The sequence below is a fragment of the Phascolarctos cinereus genome, unplaced genomic scaffold, assembly GCF_003287225.1.
Source record: "Phascolarctos cinereus isolate Bilbo 61053 unplaced genomic scaffold, phaCin_HiC Scaffold_5;HRSCAF=322, whole genome shotgun sequence".
NCBI classification, from domain to species: domain Eukaryota; kingdom Metazoa; phylum Chordata; class Mammalia; order Diprotodontia; family Phascolarctidae; genus Phascolarctos; species Phascolarctos cinereus.
Window position 1 is genome coordinate 442,967,497 of NW_027555958.1, and position 23,887 is coordinate 442,991,383.

At 35.2% G+C, this 23,887-nt stretch overlaps 1 protein-coding gene across 10 annotated transcripts in view; it reads right to left on the bottom strand.

The window, feature by feature from the left end:
• Window positions 1-549: 549 nt before the first annotated feature.
• Window positions 550-23,887, bottom strand: part of ZNF644 (zinc finger protein 644) — a 113,777-nt gene continuing 90,439 nt past the window's right edge. For 6 of the 10 annotated variants that reach the window (XM_020975428.2, XM_078156566.1, XM_078156572.1 and 3 more), the window contains 3 exons: window positions 20,418-20,520; window positions 8,115-19,337; window positions 550-4,955 (listed from right to left, as the gene is read on the bottom strand). In XM_020975428.2, the coding sequence (XP_020831087.1) occupies window positions 19,145-19,337; window positions 20,418-20,520 (296 nt within the window). In that variant the 3' untranslated portion in view covers window positions 550-4,955; window positions 8,115-19,144. The remainder of the gene's footprint in view (window positions 4,956-8,114; window positions 19,338-20,417; window positions 20,521-23,887) is intronic. The other 4 variants (XM_078156569.1, XM_078156565.1, XM_078156567.1 and 1 more) reach the window with 4 other exon arrangements.

Sequence of the window (23,887 nt, forward strand, 5' to 3'; positions counted from 1 at the left end):
TTTTTTGGGGGAAAAAACCCTATATTTGGGGGTAGAGAAAGAAAAAACATCTGCTTGGAGTAGGCGGGAAGATGATAATAAATGACAAAGACAAGATGAACTCAACGTAGATTTCCTTTTGTTTTACCTACTGAAGAAAATAATAGGTGAAATGCAGAGAAAAACAGTTACAACTAAAAATCAAAACAAGCGAAATAGTAAAGGAAGAAGCAGATCTCCTAAATAGCTGGCCTGAATGAACTAAACACTCAAAACACTTATTGAAGTGGTTGCAAACCACTGTCTTTTTGATCATTGAGGCATCATGGTGAATGGAGAAGGACTTTCCAATATTCAAAAACAAGGATATGAATATTCAAATTATAGGTCACTGAGCATAACATTTATTTGTGGTAAAATTCTAGAAAGTTTATTAAAGGGATGGTTTGTGAGAGCTTAAAAACTGGATTAGATTTTTTTTATTACAATCTGTTATATTCCTCATCAAGAACAAGTCAGGCACCATTTTACTTCCTCTCTAGACTGGTACATATGACAAAATCTCTCATGTTCTTTTTGTAGAAATACATTTTATTGATGCCTTTTGTCTTTATATCACAATTTCCCACACAGCCCTCCAGGTTGAACCATGTTTTGTGACAAATAAAAACAATTAATCAAATTTGACAGAGACTGTGCCTGAAAATATATATAACATTTCTGTCCTGACAGACCTCCACATCTCTGTTCCATTATCTCTTCTCCAGAATCTTCACTGGTTTTTCCACTGCTCAAGAGTTCAACTTCCTTTTAGGGGATCTGTTTCATACGCGTGTCTCTCCTTTTCAAACTCACTAAATTTCTGTAGTCATTGCTTATTTAGATTTGTTCTCTTCATTCTCTTTACTTCACACTCCACCAAGTTCAAATAAATCTTCTCATTTCTTTGAATTCTTCCTATTCATCATGTCATACTTCACAAAAATGTTCAATTATGTTGATATTTCAGAAATTTTCCAAATTTTTTCAACCAATTCTGAATCACTGGACATTTCCTTCGTAGTCTTTGTTACCACCACAATTACTCCCATAAAGGCTTCAGCATATATGGTACTTTTGTTTCTACCTTTCATCACTCTTGAGCTGTGATCCTCACGCTATCTTCACTGACAAAAGGGAGATCTGGTTTGGATGATAGCAGTTAGGTGGTTTCTGAACTGATAAAACGACTGATTAATGAATCGCGGTCATTATGGAGAGATGTCTAGTGCAGTGGCACAGGGCTCTCTCTGTCCTTGACTCTGTACAGACACATGTATCAATGACTCTGAAGAAGGCAGAAATGTCATGTTTATCAAATGTGTGAATGACATGAAGCAGAGGAAATGGGCGACAGAACTGGAGTCCAAAAAGATCTTGATGAGCTGAAACATGGGCTGAAGCGAACAAGATAAAACATAATCAGTATTAATTAATGTCATATGCTGCATTTTGGTTAAAAAGCATACCTTCAGTGCAAACGTGGGGAGAGGAGAAAGTAGCTCATGTACACCCACACCCACACCCCTCTTTCAGCTGCAGTGGGTTGCCTGTGTGAAGTGGAAAGCAAAATTAGTATATTAGTATATTATCTTATGCTGCTTTAACAGAAAATAGTATCCAGAACCATGAAAATAATTCTGCTGCACTCTACCCTGCTCAGACTAAATCTGGAAACCATATCCAGTTCTGGGCATCACATTTTAAAACAAACAATGGCTAGTGTGTCTAGAACAGGATGACCAGGATGAAAAAGAAGCTAAAAACCATTCTACAGGAAGATCAGTTGAATGAACTGGGGAAGATGGCTAACTTGGAGAAGGAGACTTAGGGAGGGCATGTTTGTCTTCTTCAGACACTTGCAGGGACATCATGAAAATGATGAATTAGATTTGTTCTATTTGGCACAGAAATTACAGGACATAGATTTGTTAGAAGAAAACTTCCTAACAAATAGAGACATTTTAAAATGGGGGGTAGTCATAGGGAAGGAGGAATTTGAGTCAATGAATTAGGTGCTAGGTAAGAACTTGTTGACATTGAAGATGCAGATAGGATTCATGCTTTGTATAGCTACTGGTCTAGAGCACGAAAGTCTCCTTCCAGCTCTAAAATTCTACTATTCAAAGACTTATTTTCCGTATCGTAAATTATGAACCACATTTTTGCTCAGAGCAACACTGCAACTGAGTTGTTTTTTAGCAGACAGTTTAGGAAGATTTTGCCTAAGGGTCTTGTTAGAAAGAGAGCTACCACAATCAACCTCATGATAGTTTTTGAATATCAGAAACATCACTGAAAATGTGTGAACAAAGTGTTAACTTTGCTTTTAGACAGATGTAAAACATCAGCTTACAAGTACATGTGAATAAATCTCTAAAATTTGAAGTTTGATTCTCACCTTCTCTGAGAAGCTATAGTAATTGTTTGGGTTTAAAAGGCTCTACCTAGAGTTGAAAGAAAGACCACTAGATAAATCACTTGTAACTGATCTGACAACATAAAAGACTTTTACATTATCAGATGATTTGGATTATGTAGCCCAAGGGTACACTGTAGATAATTAAGAGCTGACTACAGTTTTTATCTCTGTGTCTGGCTTCCCATTGTATCTAGTATGAACTGAAAATGATGCTGAATGTGAGGTCAAGCTCTCTCTCTTAAATGGTTTCATATTTTGAGAAACCATTTGCTTCTATTTTTATCTGTCTTTTTCTTTCCTTTCAGAAATGAAACTTTAGGAATTTCAGCACTGGGCATTATTTTCCTAACCCTAGTTTCCCCACTTTGTATTCATTTTCCTTTTGCTCTCATAGTAGCCCATGCTCCCCCCTTGCTGAACCCACATGAACTTTAGAACATTTAGAAACCTAAAAATGCTATATCTACCACTAGAAATAAATGGTATTTTTTTTGGTGACACTTCTGCCACTATCTCCCTGAGGTAGCACTGATCTTGGATGATTACAAAGGAATATTTAGACTAAGATGAAAGCAGAAAGCTTCTAGAAGATTTAAATGCATCACAGTGCTTTCCTTTGATGTTCTATATAATGCCATCTAGTGGCCACACTAAATGAATCTACCATTACGGAGAAGTAATTATAATAAAATCCATGGTAAGGGCTGTTAAATCATTTTGTGAAGCTTTACATGAGAGAGAAGCTAGCCAGAAATGCTGCTGCCAGACACTAAATTTGGCCTCTTTCACATTAAGCTGACTCTACAATCCAACTATGAATTAAATCTGACATCTTCTGTAAGTCCGCAAGGAACATGGACACACCAAGTACTCAACAGATGCCCTACCCTAAAGTTCAACTCCTTGTGCAGTTTCATTAGTGGGAAGCTTGCATTAGGCTTCTTAACAAAAGCACTACATGAATGAGAGAGATTTCATGTCACCCATTAGTTCAAAAACCATACGTATTTTCTTGTGTAGCAACAGAGATTAGAATGAAGATGGAAAGAACCTATCCAGAAGATCTGATGATCATCTTACCAAGACCATTTTAGTTAACACCATATGTAACTGAAAGCCTACCATTTACCACGTACTACCAACCAGAAAATAAGGAAGCTCCTGTTGCTGACGGGGTCAGCAGGTTTACTGGCATTTCTCTCAACAGTAGCTGCACAGTATGCGGTCCCTATATTTTATGTTTTCTGCACTAATGCTGCCAACAAAAATGCCACTACTATTCTAAGCTCAGGGGAATATATGCTATTAGAACATGATGTAGTGCTCAAGGAAACAGGTCATGAAAACAATGTGGAGGATTAAGGCAGGATGATTAGGGTTTCCATAATGAACCCCAGAGTCTTACGGCACACATAGACTCTAGTGGCTTAATGTTCACTTACCCCTTTGGATTTCATACACATACAGTTTCTGATGCTCCTCCGGCTTTCAGACACCACCTGTGGAAAGACAAGAAAAACAAGGAAATGGCCTAGAGTCTCACTTTAGAAGGGAGTTTCTTCTACCAACTGCCATATAACATTAGAGTTCCTGACTACTTTATCAGTGCTACAGGAGCCCAAGGTCTGGTATCACCATGTGATTCAGTGGGAAGTTTCTCTATGGATTTTAAGTTCCTTGAGGGACGGAATTGCTTTTGTATACCCTCATGGGAATGGCCTACAAGTAAGCATAAGTGTTTTGAATGGATCAACAAATAAATATTCCTCCCTTATCCATGCTCTGAAACCAACGAGTGGCATCTCTTGCCCATTGGTGGGGTGTCCAAAGAATCCATTACTTTCCTCTAAGCTTCAGTGGGCTTTTCCAGCACTGAAGAAACAGTACTGTTACTTTTAAAGACATCCAAAGAGATACAAACTAAAAACTGCTTATCTATTTATGAACTCTCAGATGGCTAGGACCACTGCCCATGGCTTAAAGTTCTGTCAATGGTGAAGTCTACACCACTTTGTCCTCTTCACAGAATATAAACTTCTTAGAATTGAAGAACACAGTCATCATTTTATATGACCTTGCAAAGACTCATAATGTACTTTACAAACATCAGCTCATTTGACAATCACAGAAACACTGCGAAGCAAGTTCTATATTCATTCCTTATTTTACAGATAAGGAAACTGGAGGTAGAAAGGTTAAGTGACTTGTCCTTGACCACACAAGGAGTAAATACGGGAGGAAAGATATGAAACCTGGCATCTGTGATTCCAAGTGTGGAAATCTTTCCGCTATATTGTGTCACTTATGTGACTCAATACTCATTGGAATAATTTTCAAGGGGGCGAAAGGTGGAGGGACAACTCACAAAATATTGGAACCAGATGAACATGGCTTACAGAAGCTCAATCAAGGCAGGCTGGTAGTGATGATAAGCATTGGGTGGCAGTGTGCTGCAATACATAATTCTTCGGAACTTGGAAAGGTGTTCCATCATCCATTACTGACTCTGAAATAACTGAAGTTTTTATTTTTACATCACAGGTCTTTCTGGAAATACATTCATTCTTCCCTCTTCTATTCCTGCACTTCCAGAATTGAATCCCCCTCTGTAACAAAACCATTTAAGCAAAAATAGCCAACATAGTGACCTGACTTGATAATGTATGTAACATTTTGCTTTGGTATTGCATTATCTGTCAAAAGAAGGAAGTATATTAATTATCAATTCAAATATTATGGGTTTTCTTTCAGTAATATGTATTATTTTTCTGGTTTTGCTTATTCCATTGTATGTCAGTTTCTACAAATCTTCTCACGTTTCTCTAAACTCTACATGTTCATCCTAGTTAACCCTTATTGCCTAATTTATCTCACAGCAAAGTAGTGTTTCTCTGGCTATTGTGAAATACCTAAATATTAGAATAAGCTTATAGCCCACATCTTCTAATAACTCCGAGTTTGTGTCTGCTCCCCTAGAAAAAAACAGCTTTCTCATTACTTTGCATTATTCTTTTGAGACTTAACTAACCTCCCATTTAGTTCTCTATACAGGAACTGCTGGGCTCCAGATAAAGATTCTGATACAAATTATGTAATAAGCAAAGAGCCCAAAACACTGATGTAAAGTATCTAGAATCAGGAATTCTTCTTTTCCTCTCCCTCTCTCTACCCAGGACAATAAAGTTTGCATATATGTATATGTTAATCCCTATAATGAATAGATGGGGAAGTGAGACTAAGAAGAACTATTTGGAAATGAGAACTATAATCAAAAACAACCTCACAGTTGAAAGGAAAATGGGACATAAACTAGTCCAACCATTACTTGATATATGATTCCCTCTCAACAACATCCCTGAGAAGAGGTTGTCCAGGCCCTGTTTAAACAATACAATCCCCAGGAATGCATTATTACTTAAGGGCAGCCACTTGATTTTGGACAGCTCTAATTGTTAGGGAGTTCTTTGTTATACCATACAAAAAATTCTGCCTTCTTTTAGCTTTTCCCTATTGGTCCTATAAGTTCTTCCCCTAAAGTTAAACAGAACAAGCCTAATCCTCCACAATGGCACTTTACACGGTTGAAATCAATGGCTACACACCCCCAGTTTCTGAAAACAATGACAATGAGCAGATTGCAGTAGTGGCTAAACCTGACATGCAACCACATCCTCTCTTACAGCACTCATCTTTAAGATTTTTCTCCTAACTAAAGACATGAGAGGAGATGGATCTTTTCAGGTCATCTGAATGAAGTTCTGGAACAAGTATTCCGTTGACTTAGTAAATAAATAGCGTGACTATCTTTACTATTAAATCAATCAGAGTCACTGGTTTGAGCTTTGCCAGGGAAGGTCATTAGTTTCTAAGCATAGAGCTCTTACTGGCATTGCTCTGATGCCCCAGGGTTTTCAGAGGCTCCAAATCCTGTCTCATCATTTGGAAGTGGAAGGCTGCTCTAAGAAAGACACATTGATCAAAACTACAGCACAGATGCCAAATGTTTGAAAACTCTCACCAGGATAAAGATGATCTAGCTAGAAGATGCCAAGCAGAATCAGATTTGATTCAAAATTGTGTGAACTGGCAAGAATTAAAAAGAAAAACCCCTAATAGTCCAAAAGCTTTTGGCATGATAGAGTAATTTCTTGGGTCCTACCAGTTAAAATCTTGTTTTTTTGTTACATTTATCTTTTTCTGTCACTTAGATTTTATAGACAGACAGATAGATATAGATATGTATATATCTATATCTATCTACATATATATATGTATACATATATATATATATATAGTTTCCCATGTACATGCATAATCATACACGCATGTATTTATTCTTCTCTTTAGCTTCTGAGTTCTATGAGGGCAGTCTCACTCGCTGAATTCCTGTCGATCCCTGCAGCTATTTCTGTGTTTCTTTGCATCTAACGGGTGTTCCATAAATGTTCCAAAGGATTACACTGAGGTTTTTTAAGGGACCACCATAGAATAATATGCTCACAGTAAACCATTTTCAATTAACAATATTATTCGTCATACTTAGCCCAAATCCCTCATGCTATAATTAATGTCCATGTCCCATTGTTTGGTCCTCTGGAGGAAGGGAGAACAGCTGATCACCATCTTCTGAATAATGACCTATGCATGTATTTGTGGGTGACATATTCTAGATAGTGTTACATAGCCTAATATCAGACTGCTAATAGTAATACAAGTATTAGCATATATTATCCTTTCTTCTAGATGTTCACAAATGACTTTTTAACCTATATTTTTCCCAGATGTTGAATAAGACAGGCTAGAGCTCTACTTTCACAAATCTGGACCAAGTACACTTTTCATCAGCAATTTATTTATCATCCTTGAGGTTTCTTACTCTCTAATTCCATGTGCTAAGGACACCCTAAAAATGAAGCTTAAGAAAAGGATATTTGAAATGTCCATTTCACAGCCTCCTCATTTTTCAATACTATTTTTTCAAGGGCAAATATATTCCTTTTCCTTGTAATTATTTTGTGCCTATATCCAGAGAATGCTTTTCAGTTTTCCTCTATCTTTCAAAGATATCCTGCAAATTTTCTGATTTTACATCTAGAGTTATTGACTTGTTTAACTCAATCAGTGAGCAAGAATTTTTAAAGTTTTGTTTTCTAAACCAAGTTCCATGTGCCACTCTTCTAGCATCTATGTCAGAAATAGCACCATGTAAGCTTGAGAGTTCCTAGAAAACTGCTGAGGAACTACCTTTTAGGAAACTCTCCTGGGCCAATAAGAGCTGGCTCTCGTACACTCCTTGGGAATAAACTAGTCTGCTGATTTCCAAGGTGTAAACAGTCATACTAAAAATTTAATAATCCACTCTTCTGAGTCAGTAGAAGCTAGCACTAGCACACTTCTAGGCATAACTATACAAAAATGTAATTTCACTGAGTTGCTTAATGGCAACTAAGAAACTGTATACTATATAATGCCAAAGGTTTAAGTAAAGAGGGAATGTTCCGGCATGTTTTTCTTTTTACTTATAAACTCATATCTAATAATGTAGGTCCTTGGGGAAACAGAAAAATAGACAAATGACAAAAGGAAAAACTAGGAAACAATATCTTTCAAAGGGATTTAGGAAGATTAGCTGCGGTTATAAGAAGGAATACAATTAACATTCTTTGTTCTTTACCTTTATTATGAAATGCATCTGAAACCTCTGGAAGACAAGCAAAAAAAGAGGAGAGAGGGAGGAAGTTACTCCAAAACAGAGTTCATTTGCTATATTCTTCCCATAGATTCCCTAACATCTAGTGAATGGGAAAATTCTGAGGCTTACGAATTTGTTGCAAAACTTAGACTGGAGTTTCTTAGTGATACCGAGAGAGAAACAGTAGGGCAAGGTCTTTTTTTCCTCCTCTCCTTTAATGTAAAAGTAAATTTTTAAGGTAGACCATTCTACCCTCTTAATTTAGGCTAACACTGATATTTAAATCAAATTGTTTGGTTGGATTTCTTAAAAAAGTAAGAACAATGAGCCTTATGGGCATACATGTAGTACCTTGATATTAGCTTGTTTACATTATTATCCTCAAGAAATTGCATGTAACTAAAAATTAGGGCCATACTCAGGCTTTTGTTATGAGAAGATGATGTGCTTATGCTTAAGCAAATTTGGTGCATCCCACTGGGTTATGCGTCATTCAGTGAGCTGGACTTACAGAGTCAGGGGCCAGATGGCTGATGGAGAAGTCTTTTGCTGGAATCCATCTCTATAGAGCATGATGTCGCACCGTACTTGGTGACCAGGCTGTCACTGAATACAACTCAGTCACGGTATTTAAATCACATTAAGGCTTTCTTTTATTTATTTATAGACCCCCTCGTGATTTTGTCTGGCTACATTCTAATTGCTAGCCTCCATGCAGTGATATGATATGCCACTAGCTATGCCTTTTGTCCTTGCCAAAGTATATCCCAACCATTTTAGATCCAAATAGCTGTATGGGGGAAAAGCATTTTATTAAGATAAATTATACTGGCAATAGATTTCTTTATTTTCTATTTTCAAATGGATGTATAATTCCGAATACTTTATTCTGTATATTTATAAACCACGTTAGGAGTGGAGTCAAATTCTTTACCTGAGACTAGTTATTTTCTGTTACTTTTCACTGAATAATTAACACTCCATAGTAGTCATCTTTTACGTTATTAAACTACTGCATAGAAGTCACCTTTTTCTAAATCACATGAAATATTTTGGAATGTATGTGTACTTCTTATTGACAGGGAAAAATTGTACTTTAATAGTAAATGAAAAAGATTTCATTTTTAGTTGATGACTTTTTACCTGTGACAGATAGGAGGCAAAAATTTTTGAATAGAAACCATTGACAAGTTGTCAAAGCCATTTCCCAGAAGGGGAGCTTCTCCCTACACCTCAGTGGAGGAAGGACATCCTAGCAATGCCCCTCAAAAGAAGAAGAATTGGGGCAACTCTTTGCCCTCATATAACCTCTTTATTCAGCCCATGTAAAAATGTTCAAAAAATAAACTAGCAAAAGTACTGCATTTCACCAAAGCTCAGACAAGTCCTTTCCAAGTATAGTAGCTAAACATCTTGGGAAGCCTAAGGGAAAAAGAAAAATGATTCGTGTTTTTATGAACTACTTTTATATTTGCTATATGTGGCCAATATTTCCAAAATGGTCACATCTTACTCTTAGAATTATAAATCCCACAGGCTTGCATTACACCAAATCAACAGCTTACCAATAACATGATGAAATGAAATACTCATTATATAAGGAAAAACCATTTTCAATTATGAATATCTTTTAAAAATAATGTACCAGGTGTTAAGCACCTAATATCATGCTACAAGGAAGACCGTAGACTGTATTTCGTTATTTGTGGTGTATGTACATATAATCAGGCTCCCTTCGACATAAAAACTGCATGGATCAACTGCATTCATTAATAAGCCATGAACTATTCAAAACTGCAGAAACATCATTGATCAAATGTTTAATTTCTATCAACCTAGTTCTTAAAAACTCTACTTCCAGACTTTTTATTACAGAATATTTTACTAGCTACTTAAACAATAGTCACACTAAATGGTTTGCTATCTGGCTCTTCCCTCACTCAAAAAATTGAACAGGACAGGAAGAAAGGAAAAAATAATGAAATTCTATTCATCAAAAAGGAAAGCTAGCAGAGAGGGAGAATATTGTATATTGGTATGTTTGACAGCATAACCTACCATAAAGTAGGTATTTAATGCAACAAGCCAGGCATAGTGGAATACTGAATCACTGGAAACTAATTTATTTAAAATATACTAAATGGGATGGCTTCTTATTTTTTGAAGAAGTTGCTTCTAGTGTTACATAAATATTACTATTGGTAGAAAGTAATATTGTTTAAAATGTATTAAAATATATAATATAAATATTTACATTAAAATAAATAATCTTAGGGAGAAAATTTCACATACCTGTTTAAATAAAGTTTATGTGGAAATAAGTTACTAAAATGCCAGTGTAGCACATACAAATGTGGCCAGAATTGATTATCTCTCATTAAAATCCAGGGATATAGAGCCCCAAGCCAGCTTTCTATTGGTACAGTACATGAGCTTCTAGTAGTGATTTAGCCAGAGATATAACATACAAACCTACAAGATGGAGAAAGGACAGTGAGCGGAAAGTAGCACTGAAAAAAATATTGATGCTAGATTAACTTAGGCAAAAAATAAAGTTATACATTTGATCAAAAGTAAAAGTACATACAGACATGATTCTGAATTTAAGTAAACTTCCATTAATCTACAATGGAACAGAAATGGGATGTTTTAAGTCCACTGAATCACAATCAATTTCAGTTTAGCTAAGTGCTGCCATTTATATCAGATATAAATTACAAGTTTTGAAAGGATAAGATAAATTAATGATATTATTAATGAAACTGAATTTAATCTTTCTTAGGAGGAGAGGGATTCAGAAGGGACTCTAGGGTAGTACAGAGCTTCAAGGTCATTATCATAAGTATCAGGTCTCCTTCTATCCAGAAGGATAAAAATTAGAGAACATTGGAAGATATATGGATTAAGCCTATTAAAATAACCTTAAAGTTAATTTTGTTCATAAAGATAATTCCTAATATAAATTTATTTACCTGTCACTTGAGACAGCTAGGGAGCACAATGGGTGTAGCATGGGACCTGGAGTTCAAATCTTGCCTCACACATTATTAGCTATGTGAAAATGAATAAATCATTTGACCTTTCTCAGTCTAAGTTTTCTTATCTGTAAAATGGGGAAAATAATAAACAGCACTTACCTCATAGGGTTGCTATGGGGATGAAATAAGATAACATACGTAACACAATTTGAGTATTTTAAATTATTATATAAATGGTAGAAATTATTATTAGACTCTAAACAAAGGACAAACTATGCCACCTCTCTCAATATCCTCTAAAGAAATCTGGAGGATTTTACTGTTGTTTGAAATTCAAATAAATGTAGATTTACTTTAGTTAACATTAGGTGGGGGAAAAGGCATATTGTATTAAGAAGGAAGGCAAATTCAAACTTCAATAAAAATTATGGAATGATTATCCTAGGTTATAATGCTTTCAGTTTAGGTCAAGGAGCAGTCCCTCCCTCTATCAATCTCAATCACTTTATCTGAAGGGAGATATTGTAACACCAGCAAGAAGAGCCCAAGTCAAGTACAATCATAAACGTAAAAGGAGAGGGAAAAAATGAGGATTAATCTGCAAAGAGGAATAATTTAAAAGTGACTTTAAGATTTTAAGGGAAAAAAAGGTAGGAGCAGCAAAAATGGGCTACTATCTAAAAGCAGCAAATTCAAATTATATTAACAATTAAAGTAAAAATGGCAGGCAGAAGTAATTTAATCAGTCAGTCAGGTCTCAATTCAGTTTAGGAAGGAAGTCCCATTTATAAAGATTCCTATACCCCTCCCATCCCCCACCTTTTCTGATCTCGTCTCCTAAGATGATGAATCATTTCATTATTTTCTTTGATTCTTCAATGACAGAGAAAACCTGAAAACAGACAGAATGGCAGGATGATCATTACATTATTTCCACCAATCTACTGGATTAAGATGCTATGGTTGCATAAGATAAATCAGCACCAAACATACTGTGTATCCAACTGAATAGCAGCACAGAGGATAAATAAGTCCATGAACTCTATGAAACCTACTCACTGAATTGCCTCCTGATCAAAGGCCACAGCAAGCTAGGCCACCCCGAGAAATACACTCCAGAGAAGTTCTGAGTAAACTCAAAAGACTGGTGTCGTAGGGGGATATTTTGTAAACACTGAAGAGATCATCTACAAATAACACAGCTGAGTGTTGCATGACCCTTTTTCAATGACAACTAAACATGCATTTATTCAGCACCTACTATGTACAGGCTATACACTGAATTAGGAACTAGGGATACAAAGATATTATACTGTCCTTCTAGATTCATAGCTAGAAGTAAATGCTTTAGAGAAAAGTACCATAAACATATCAGGAATAGGAGTGGAATTCTGCTCCTGTTGCCATATGGAATCCTTAGGTTTAGTAGGAAGTCACTTCTTGTTGAAGCATTGAAGGGCTCAACCCATGGCAGGTTGTCTGTGTCCCCTGATGGCTCATTCAAAGAGCAACATTGGCTTTGGTCTTGGAGAAGACCATTTGCCTGCTGTCTCACAAGGAGAAAATGACAGTAGCAGATGTCTAATAGAGGAAAGGGAGATTCTTAAAGGTAGATGAGAAACATGAGGCTCCTAATGAAAAAATGGAAGAAACTGAAGGCCTCATCTGTATTTATCTTATGGGTGGGAAGTTAGCATGAATAACTGATGCTTTCAATCGTAATGCTATTGTCAGTGCATATGAATTTCTCAATGAAATTAAAACGATGACAAAAGTATAAATCTAAAAAACCATATTCAGACATAACGTTCTTTCACCTCTAGGGGATCATGTTCCAATTCTGAAATGGTACTGCAACAGACCTTTTCAATTATTAGCTTGGTCATCTTGTCGTCTGGGCACAAGGAAAGCAGAATAGTAATAAATATTACCTGCTAAGAACATTTGGCAAATATTTTAAAAAATAATTAGGAAACTAAATGAGCAGACATAACAAAGACAAAACCAAATAAACATGGAGCCAATTTTTAGCAGTACTCCTGCAAGGTTATTTTTTCAAAATATCGTACTTTTCTTGATGGAACATGCGTTAAAGTATTGTAGTTTTCATGGATTACGTCAAGTACTTACGATCAGAAATCATGTAAAAAGAGTTTTGCTACCTTTTGAGTAATGTACAATACAAATTGATTTACAAAGTGTCCAAAAGCAATTGTAGGCTGGCATGCAGCTTATTTTATAACATTCAGTACTTATAAACTGTTGTCACATCATTTTCAAAAGAAGAAACATCATTTCTGTATCTTTAAGCACAAAAATTTAATGGATTTATTATCTCCCAAACAAAAAAAAAAAAATTGACCAACGACCTCATTCAACCAAAAAAACATTCTCTTACCAAGTTGTACAGCTTTCATATATTTAGCAGTCCTCCCATAAATGGGTGATATATAATTAGTAATGAGGGAACAGACCCATTTTCCCAATTTTCTACTAGTCACACTATTCCCTTAAAGTGCTAGGAGTATTAAACCAGCTGGCAATTCAAAATGCAGATTCAGGATGCAGGAATAGGATTGGATTACGTAAGAAGCTATGTGACTAAAGTTATATGACTTAAAAACATTAAGGATCTTACTGGAATGTGAACTGCTCCATCAAACTGGTAGAATTGTAATTTATAGTCTGAAAGATTTATCTATGGGCTTTAAAAGAAGTTACTTGTCCACAGTCAAATAAGCTGGTTATCAGAATAAGGATTGGGACCCACCTCTTGATTCTCAGTATCTAACACTCTATTCAAAATGATACAGCCTCCTCAAAGTACTTAAGAAGGGGATCAAAGAACAAACTAGGAAGAAAGCATAATGATACAGTCAATCCCTCTTCTTCTCTTACTTGTTTCATGCCCCAACACCACCAAAAAGCCACATACCTTTCCCCCATTTATTGAAAACTGCCTGACAATATTATACCACAATTAGTAATATTCTATTTTATATTCTAGATACATACACTGTAATATTTTGGGGCTAGATGATAATCAGTGTGCTACAGAGTAGTCTGAATGAAATCCTAAACTAGTCAAAATGTTTGGTCTAACAACTCAAGAGAGGAATACAAAAGTGAACGACAAAAGTTCTCTGTGCAAGTATGTAGTTGGGTGCAAAAAACAGCAGGAAAAATATCTTGATACAAAAGGCAGATGGACAATGAAGTGGGCCCAAAATTTAACAAGAAGAAGGTGGCAAGGCTTTTTTTTTAATTGAGCAGTTATGCAGGCCTCTCAATAATCCCAAACTGTTCCCTAAGATCAAAAACTAACTTTTTTAAACATCAATATTCTTCCAGGGATGTCACATGGAATATAATATCTGAACAATCAAAATTGCAGGAGACTCAAAATAACAATGAGGAGCTGTTTGGAATGCACAAATAAGCTAAATCACATTGCTAATGATGACATGTATGCAAAGCATAAAAGATTATCAACGACATGTATAAATGGAAAAGGTAGTTAAACAAGGAACAACAAATTAACGGATCCAACAATGATTAAGAATATGAAGATATGAGACTGTCACAAATTTTCAGTTCAGTATAACTTGTCCACTTGAACAGAATTTAGAAACAATGACTGAAATAATACTGCCCAACCTTCATAAATGAAGAAGAGAAGGCTCAGAGTGATTGAAGTGACTGGCTGAGCTCACAGATTCTCCACTGCTATGTGGTTTGGTTGTCTAAGGTTACTGGAGAAAATTTTTTCAGAGAATTTGGAGCAAAAGGTAACAAAACAGCAATCTGGTCAACTATACTTTCTTTAAAAAAAAATCTTTAATCAAGTCCATTGTCATAACTAAAGGCAGACATCAGGGTACAATGATTGGGGGGCAGGTCAGTATTATCTTTTATTCTGCCAGACAAATATAAAAATATGCTAGATTTCTTGGTGTGTAAGTTTAACTATAATGCAATATCAGGAAAGGTAAATTCACTATTTGACACAGGTTTTTAGAGTTTCTCTTTTTGTAATCAGTGCAGAAAAACAGTGATACACTAAACAATCAGGCAAATATTTTGGGGCTAGGACACAGCATGCCTGGGGCAAAGGTGGGGAAGTGATTGTAAAGTTGATTATAAAGATGGTTTTTTAATATTCCTCTTAAATGCACATAGTTAAAGGGGCAAAAATACCAAATTTTCCCCAATCCAAATATGTTTTATGATAAACCACAAATATTACAGTGAAGCCACAAAAGTATATTAACATATAAAAGGGACCAACTTTCAAATCCTACCTAGGACAAACAGATTGTCAAGCCTTAGCTTTGTAACTTTCTTTTATGACACTACTTCTACAATGTTGCTCAGTTTAACATTAAAAGCTCACTACTCACCTTTCATTTTAACAAAAATATAACTTAGTTTAACAAAATATAACTTACTTTAAAGAACATGTTTTACTACTGACAATCTTGTTTTAAAACTTTTCAACAGAACCTTTGACAAAAAATTATAAAATTATAACCTCAGAATCTTTAGGGATTAATAACTTTTAGATACTTTAGCAGAGCATCATTCATAATTCTTTCAAAGGGATTCAGGTATCTAAAGAAAAATACAAGAAACAAATATAATAGAAACAATTAAACTACAGAAGAGAGGAAACAGGGGCAGCTGGGTGGCACAGTGGATAGAGAACTGGCCTGGGAGTCAGGAGAACCTGAGTTCAAATCCAGCCTCAGACACATACCATTCACTAGCTGTATGACTCTGGGCAAGTCACTTAACCTCAAGTGTCTCTCCACAAAAAAAAGAAGAGAGGAAACAAACAAACCAAAAAACCCCATCACTACATACTGTTTGTAATGAAATAAATATAAGGTGCCAGAGAGTAAAAAAAGAGGGGGGGGGAGGCAAAATAATTCAATTTTTCCAAAAAACCTTCTGAACTTCAACATTTCTGTTGAGGGTACCACGAATCTCAACAATCACCCAGGTTTCCAACCTCCTCAGAGTCATACTCAATTTATCCCTCTCTCTTCTGCCTCACGGCAATCAATTACCAAGTCCTTTTGATTCTACCTCAATGGTATCTCTCACATTTATCTGCCTCCCTTTCTTTTGCTTGGATGGCCACCACCCTATTTCAGGCTCATCTCTTGCCTTCTAGGTTGCAAACTGACCTTGATGCTTCAAGTCTCTGCCCCAATCATCCACCCTCTACCCAATCACCAAATGGAAATTCCTAAATCATAGATTTAACCACATTATTCTCCTACTCAAGCTGTCTATAGGAAAAAAACACAAACTTCTCTGTTAGGTATTTAAAGTTTTTCACAATTTGAATCAGTTCTGTCTGCTTTTTGCAGACTTAACCACATTGCTCTCCTTCAAACACTCTAGGTTCCAGCCTCTAGCCTACATGTGGCCTTCTTCCACCTCTGTTTCTCATATCATTACATAAACTGCTTGTCTCTCATTCCTAAAATGTGCTCCCCTTTAACCTCCACGAATCCCTAACTCAGTTTAAACATCACTTCCTATATGTGGCCTAACCAGATCCCCTCAACTGCTAATAGTCTCCCTACCAAAAATCACATTGAATATACATTCCCTCAGTCATGTGACCATGGGTAAAGAGATGGGGATGGAAACGACCTTTGAGATTCCTTCCAAATCACATTTTGTGTAATAACCCTCGGTGCCAGAGGCAAAAAGGGAATTGTGGTTGCTCCAGACACCAAGTCCAGCACTATTCCCACTGTTCTATAAAGTTTCTCTAAAAGAAAACTGGCCACACCTGAATAAAAACCATACAGATCTAGGGATGAAGCACTTGTGCAAATTTAGAAGGCATTTGCCAATATCTCCAGTAGGGGCCAAATGATGAAAATGTACTTTATTTTCATTAAACGCTTAAATCCTGGTACAGCTAAACATATTCTTAATTAGACTTTTTTTTAAGTCTATGTAACTATCATGATAAATGGCAGTTTATTTTTAAGTTCTACTTCTACTTGCCTTAATTTCCTCAAATGTATTTAAGTGTTTATTTTTGAATCTGAAGAGAGAAATAGAGATGGAATGATTCTATAAAATATAGATCAATTCCATTTCTTTAAAAAAGCAACCCAGGAAATAAAGGAAGGTATAGCTTCTGGTTTTCAGGCTTGATTTGGAAAGAAACAAAACCACAGACCCATAGTATGGTAGGATGAAAAACAAGCAGCCCAAATCTTTCACATTACAAGTAAGGAAACTGATGCTATGCCACAATTAGATTATGGAGAGAAATAAGGTATTCACTTTTTCAAGTTCAATAAAAACTTTCCCTATGTTATTTTGTAATCATCAATGCAATGCTTCTTCCAGAAGAATGGTGAACTATAAAAAATTTATTTAGTTTAGAATTAATGAGTATCCAATTTAAATCAAGAAAACTTCAAATCAGCTGATTTACACCACTGAAAATAAATGCTTCAAATTATAGACATTTCTATTTCTTTAAACATTTTTTTATTTAGAGATTTTTCTGGTAAGGAGATATACCATAAGAAAGCAATTTCACTGGCAGTGAGGTATGTACATACTCTACCAAAATACACCTCATTTTACCTGCTTTATTTACAAATAAAGAAAGTATCAATGCATATCCTTGGTCTAACTACAGTATTAGCCATCCTATATGAATAAAATGAAATGGTACTTGAATACAAAAACTGTTATTTGCAAAGAAATCTGATTTACTGGATAAAAATTAGATCACTTTTGGTGACACTGTAAATAAACATTCACAATTTATCATGACCAAGACACCTGCACCATATTTTCTATCCTCACAGCACATTTATTTCAGCAATTCCATTACGGCGGTCCTTAGCATGAGCATAGTGTTACACAATTTTTGTACATATAATTACATCCAAAACAAGTTCTAAAATTTAAGTTGTAAACATTCTCTTCATATGTAGAAACATTTCAATTGATGTATTAAATTTTGCTGAAATGATCAAATTTGGGACAAATTATAAATGAAGAAAGCTATTCTAAATGGTGTAGTGAGCATCATTTATTATTAGTAGTACATTTCTACAGTGTTAAATAAAGTAGTAAAGAGGCAAAACCATCTTGTAAGCAAGTCAAATTTTAAGTAAAACATCAAAAAAGAAACAAGTCTGTTAACAAAAGGATGTCTTGCAATAAAGAGTTAGATTTCAATCTATTATGATACAAAAATGTAAAGGGTAAATAGCATCTTTGTTGACAAAGTAGGAGGTAGCATGGATGCACCACTTTATTGTCTGATAAATGCAACTGGAGTAAAGAATATTTCCTTACCACAAATAATTTCCAGTACTATGTACATATTTCTTTTAGAAATATTTGTTTAAACAAATCTCCCTCCACTTTTAGTACAAAAAAAAAACCTTTTCATGTGATTTTTTAAAAAACACTTACACATTTAGATAGAATAGTACTCATTGCCCTATTTGAGTGAACAGTCTCTTGAACTATGAAGTACATGATATTTAATGCCCTAAATTGAATGAATTTAGTTAGCAGTTCCTGGTATTGTACAAAACACTACATACATACAAACAAAATATAATATCTTATTTTACTATGCAAGTCTCTTTTTGGGGGAAAAACAGAGCCTTGATTCTGGTAACACTGCAGAGAACATAATTTTTCAACAAAGTTTGTCTCTAAGTACCCATGTGCAACAAATTGATAAATGGCTGCTTATGTGTAATGATCTTGTTATTGATATTGGACACAGTTAGTTAACTGACAAAAACTTAGTAAACCTTAAAAGCACATCTTCCACCCTATATAAAATATAAAGACTACTTACTGTAACTGCTTTAAAGTACTCAATTTGCTCTGATGTCACTGTAATTCACTTTCCCCGTTTTCCTGCTTTAGGATTTATAAACAGATAATTTAATGTAGCAACTTTAAAAAAAATGACAAAGTATTTCAAATTTACATCCAATTCAAATTTGTAATTCAAAAGGTTTCCTTGTTCTATGATGCTGCTTCTGCCATCAATAAAGAAAATGAAGTTTCAGTAATAGAAGCAGGCTTTTTAAGTAGTGATGTGACTTCTACCATGCCTGCTCCAGTCCGTGGAAGATTAGCATTCACAATATGTCGCTGTAAGTGCTTGATCCAGTCTTCCTGAACAGACAACGGTCCTCGAAAGACCAGGCCACAAAACCTGTATGTACAAGATATTCAAAACAGTCTCATCACCAATATCAATTTGCCTTCAGTTAAGGTCAGTTGTAATCAAACCAAAGAATATAATTAAACAGAACAGTACTAAGAGAACCTTAACCCAAACGGTTTCTAAAGTTCCAGAATGCAGAAGTTAGCTAAAAAAATTTTAAACGCATGAAGGAAATAACAGAGATGTACTATGTATACAAGGATGAAAAATGTACACAAGTCGTTCTTCCCAACCCCCATCCTGGGAAATTATAATGTAATAGGCAAGATATGACAAATAAACAAATATTATATGAAGTAGCATGGGATGGAGCAAAAGAAAGATTTAAAATGCACGAGGACAATACAAGTGAGGCATTACTTTTGTATTGGGTATGAGAGAAGGCTTTATAACTATTTTAAGTCTAAATTTTAGCATATCAAACTTCTCAAAAACAAATGAACCATACATATGAAAGTTGAATGACCACTCTGAACTGTGCCTGAAAGGATGTGGGGGCAGAACCACAATACATGCCCAATGAAATAGGATTCCAACATCCCATTCTCAAGAGTTCTTGCCTTCCATCATTGTCGGGAGGCAGGACATAGGAAAGGGTATTCAAGAAAATCTGGGGGGATAAAAATAAGTTTCCATTATCTTCCATTAGATGATGGAATACAGTCTTAAAAATGTAAAAAATAGTTCTAACAACACTCTAAGTGACCGTTTCCCAGGGCTAGACCATAACACAAAATGTATACAACTTATATCTTCAGTGCATTCTATTTCAGAAATATTATGGGTTAAGTAAGGATTTAGGAACCAGTCTAGGAACCCACCTTCCATTTGCAATATCACACTTGTGGGCAAGTATGATCGGAGATCAAATTATCCAAGTTACTGACAAACTTTAAAAAACAAGATTATTTTCTTTCTTGCTTTTCTTTTTCTTTTCAAGTCAGAAACTTTGTATACTGTCTTTATTAACTGACTACTTTCTTTCAAGTGGATTCTTTTTTTCCTTCAAAATCATTTATCTTTGTTTAAAAAAAAATTTTTAACTGATGGAGCAAAGCAAAAGCACACCTGCATCGCAGAATGTAAATGTCATCAGCACCATGAGGTAACGGCAGTACTTTTTTCTTACTTCCAGATCTTGATCTTGACTTCTTTTGCTTACTATCTATGGCTAAAAAAAGGAGAGAAAAAAGACTCAATACTCCATATATTTAAGAAGCAAATATTATTAAAGTTCATTCTATATGTAATAATAAAAGGCCTGTATTTATTTTCTCCTTCTACAAAAAGCCAAACCACATTACTGAGTCTACATTAACATGTCAAATAACTAAAAAAAAAACTTGTAGTATTGCATTTTTCAGACATGTCCACGTGATTATTCATGCCAGCAATTTACTGTATAAGAAGTTATATAATAAAAAATCTTTAGAATAACTATTATCAGTGAGTCATTTATTTAGCCTATTATCATAGTTAAAATTGATCTTCTTATGACTGTTTATCTATGATCCTAGTGGCCAATTCTGCTTTCTTCTTTCTAAGAAAAATTACCATTGGACAATACCATTAAGACTGAATTGGATTACTATTACATTCACTACATCTTACAATTCTCTATAGAATTAAAGAAAATTTTAAACTATAAAGAAAAAAGAGTAATTAATTTGAATTCCATACTATAATTATAGTTTAGTTGTTTAAACTCAGTACACTAATTCTACATGAGGGCAGGAAGAAGGGAAAAGGAGGTAGCAGCAGTTTACTTTCCTTTGCAGTTTTTAAAGACAAAAATAAAGGTTACAAAATACAACTTAATTTTATTAAGGAATCAAGATTTAATGTGCCGGGGAGAGAAGAAGGAAGAAAAAGAAGAGGAGTTACTTCATAATTTGAAATTTTTCCCTAATAGAGTGCCAAAAGGCTAATAAAAAAATAATGAAAAGCACAATATGGGAAGAAAGATAAATAAAACCCATGTTACTGGTCTTTCAATATAATCTGACTGGTCATTCCAACTCAATTCCTTTAAAGCAAAAGCCACAATACAGAGTAAATAACTGGGGAGAAGACCCCACTCCCACTCCCCTCACAGCTTTTCTTCAGTCACCATACCAGTTAAGAGAAGCAGGGGTGGGGGAGATGTGAAATCAATCACAACAGGGAACTGATTTGGACTTCATAAAGTCACCAAAGATAAAACTATCAACTGTCAACTACCATACTAACAGAAAATATAACTTAGTTAAATGAAAAACTACCACTGATAAATTTCATGTTAGTCATTGCCTTCAACCTATCACCTATTCAATTTCTTATTTCTCCTCTGAAGGTTATTTAAATAAAGAAATACAAAAATTCAATATAGTATTCGAGAATTGAATCAAAACTAAACAACTAAAACCTAGGTTATAGAAACTCAGATGACAAAATACTGATTAAATATGTAGGCACAAAGCTCAGTGATGTTCTTCTGATAGCATTTTTTGACCAGCAAATTAGATTGCTGATTAATAAATAGGTTATTAGTAAACTAGCATTACTTGTTACTGTCAGACTTAGCACAGCAGTTCCCTATGAGTCAGGGCAGTGAGGGTTGACAGCAGAGGACGATAGGCATTTATTTATTTATTAAGCACCTACTACGTGCAAGGTCCTGGGGATATAAATACAAAAAATGGAGGGAGGAGAATCCTCATTCCCAAGGAGCCTATATTCTATTAGCACAGATGGCATGCTTATCAAATTTACAGATGCCACAAAGCTGAGAAGGAAAGCTAACCATCTGTATGACAAAATCAATATCTCAAAATATCCTGACAAGTTAATCAAGTAAGATGAAAATGGATAGGGAGAAATGTAAATCTTATATTTGGTTTCTAAATGAAATCAGATGTATGAAAAGGAGTTTTAGTGGCCTTCAAGTTCAATGAGTCCAGATTGTGATATGGGAGGAAAAAAAAAAGTTAATGAGATTTCGGACTGCATTAAGAAGCCACAGTTTCTAGGAATAAAAAGAGACAGTCTTGCTGTATGCTGATGTCAGACCACATTGGCAATATTATATTCATTTTGGGGCTCCTCAATTTAGGAAGGCCACTGCTAAAGGGGAGAGCACTGAAAGTCAATCAGGGAGTGTTTAACCAAGAAGAAAAGCCTGAAGTGGATGGATGGGAGTGCTACAAGACAGCTGTGTTTAAATTTCTGAAGTGCTGTCATGAGAAAAAAAATTAGAGTTATTCTCTTTGGCCCTACTGAGCAGAACCAGGAAAAAGTAGTCTAAGTTCAGAGGATGACAGATGTAAGAAATCTTGGATATCATAACTTATCACATAATTTTAAACATGGAAAAACTGAGGCCCAGACAGGTGAAGTGATTGAGGCTGGATTTGAACCCAGGTTTTCCTGATTCTAGGTCCAGCATTCTGTTACCCATACCAGTGTTGTCATATTTAAACAGAAAACATCCCAGGCTGCATAATAACTTAGAAAACCACAAATTAACATTTTTATGTTGTATTTTTATTTACTTTGTTAAATATTTCCTAATTATATCTGTGGAATGTGACACCTCTGCTCGCCACCACTCTCAGGTGCAAAGAATCAAATTTAGGCTTGATGGTAAGGGAAATTTCTGGACAAATACCAGTGTTCAAAAGCAGGATGGAGGTGGAAGGTTCCCCTTCCATGGAGATCTTCAAGCAGTAGCCAGGTGACCTTTATTACAATAAAACTATAGAAGGGACTCTCTTGTGTACAAGGTGTTCTCGAGAGCCATCAAATTTCTAGTGTTTCATCCATATGAAGAGGAAGATCTTTGTAATAAGTAATATTCATAATAATTAATCTTGGAATTAATGAGAAACTTGGTGTGTTTGCCAAGTGCTTTACACACATAATCATTTGAGCTTCTCAACAAACCTAGGAGGTAGTTCTTACTTGCAGGTTTTTATCCCTATTTTACAGATGAACTAAGGATTAAAGAGGTTAAGTGACTGGCCTATGGCAGAAGACTTGTTAGTAAGGGCCCATACAGGCCTCCTCAGCCTTAAGACACATTCCTCTCCCTTGGTGCACTCAAAAGTTCAGTCACCTTAAACTCAGCAATCCTCCAATTTCTACTTACTCACACGGGCCATCCCCCATATTTGAAATATATTCCTTCCCAATCTCTTCCCTTTAAGATTTAGTTTAAATTTTGTCTCCTCCAGGAAATCTTTCCTGAAGGATTCAGTGTTTCAATTTTATTGATGCCCAGTATTCAACACGGTGTTTTGAACATTTCAGACACTGTTTGTGGTCAGTGACCAAAAGAAAAGGCTTTATATACTACACCAAAACATTTATTGCAACATGCTTTGGGGTAGTAAAGACCTGGAAAGAAAGCAGATGCTAATCAACTGGGTAATGGCTAAATGGGAGTAAATAATCTGAACCTAACAGAATGTTACAGTAGAGAAGGAACCAAGATGGTGGATTAGGGACAGCCATCCAGATGAACTCTCCCAATATCCCCCCTCCGAACAACTTTAAGATAA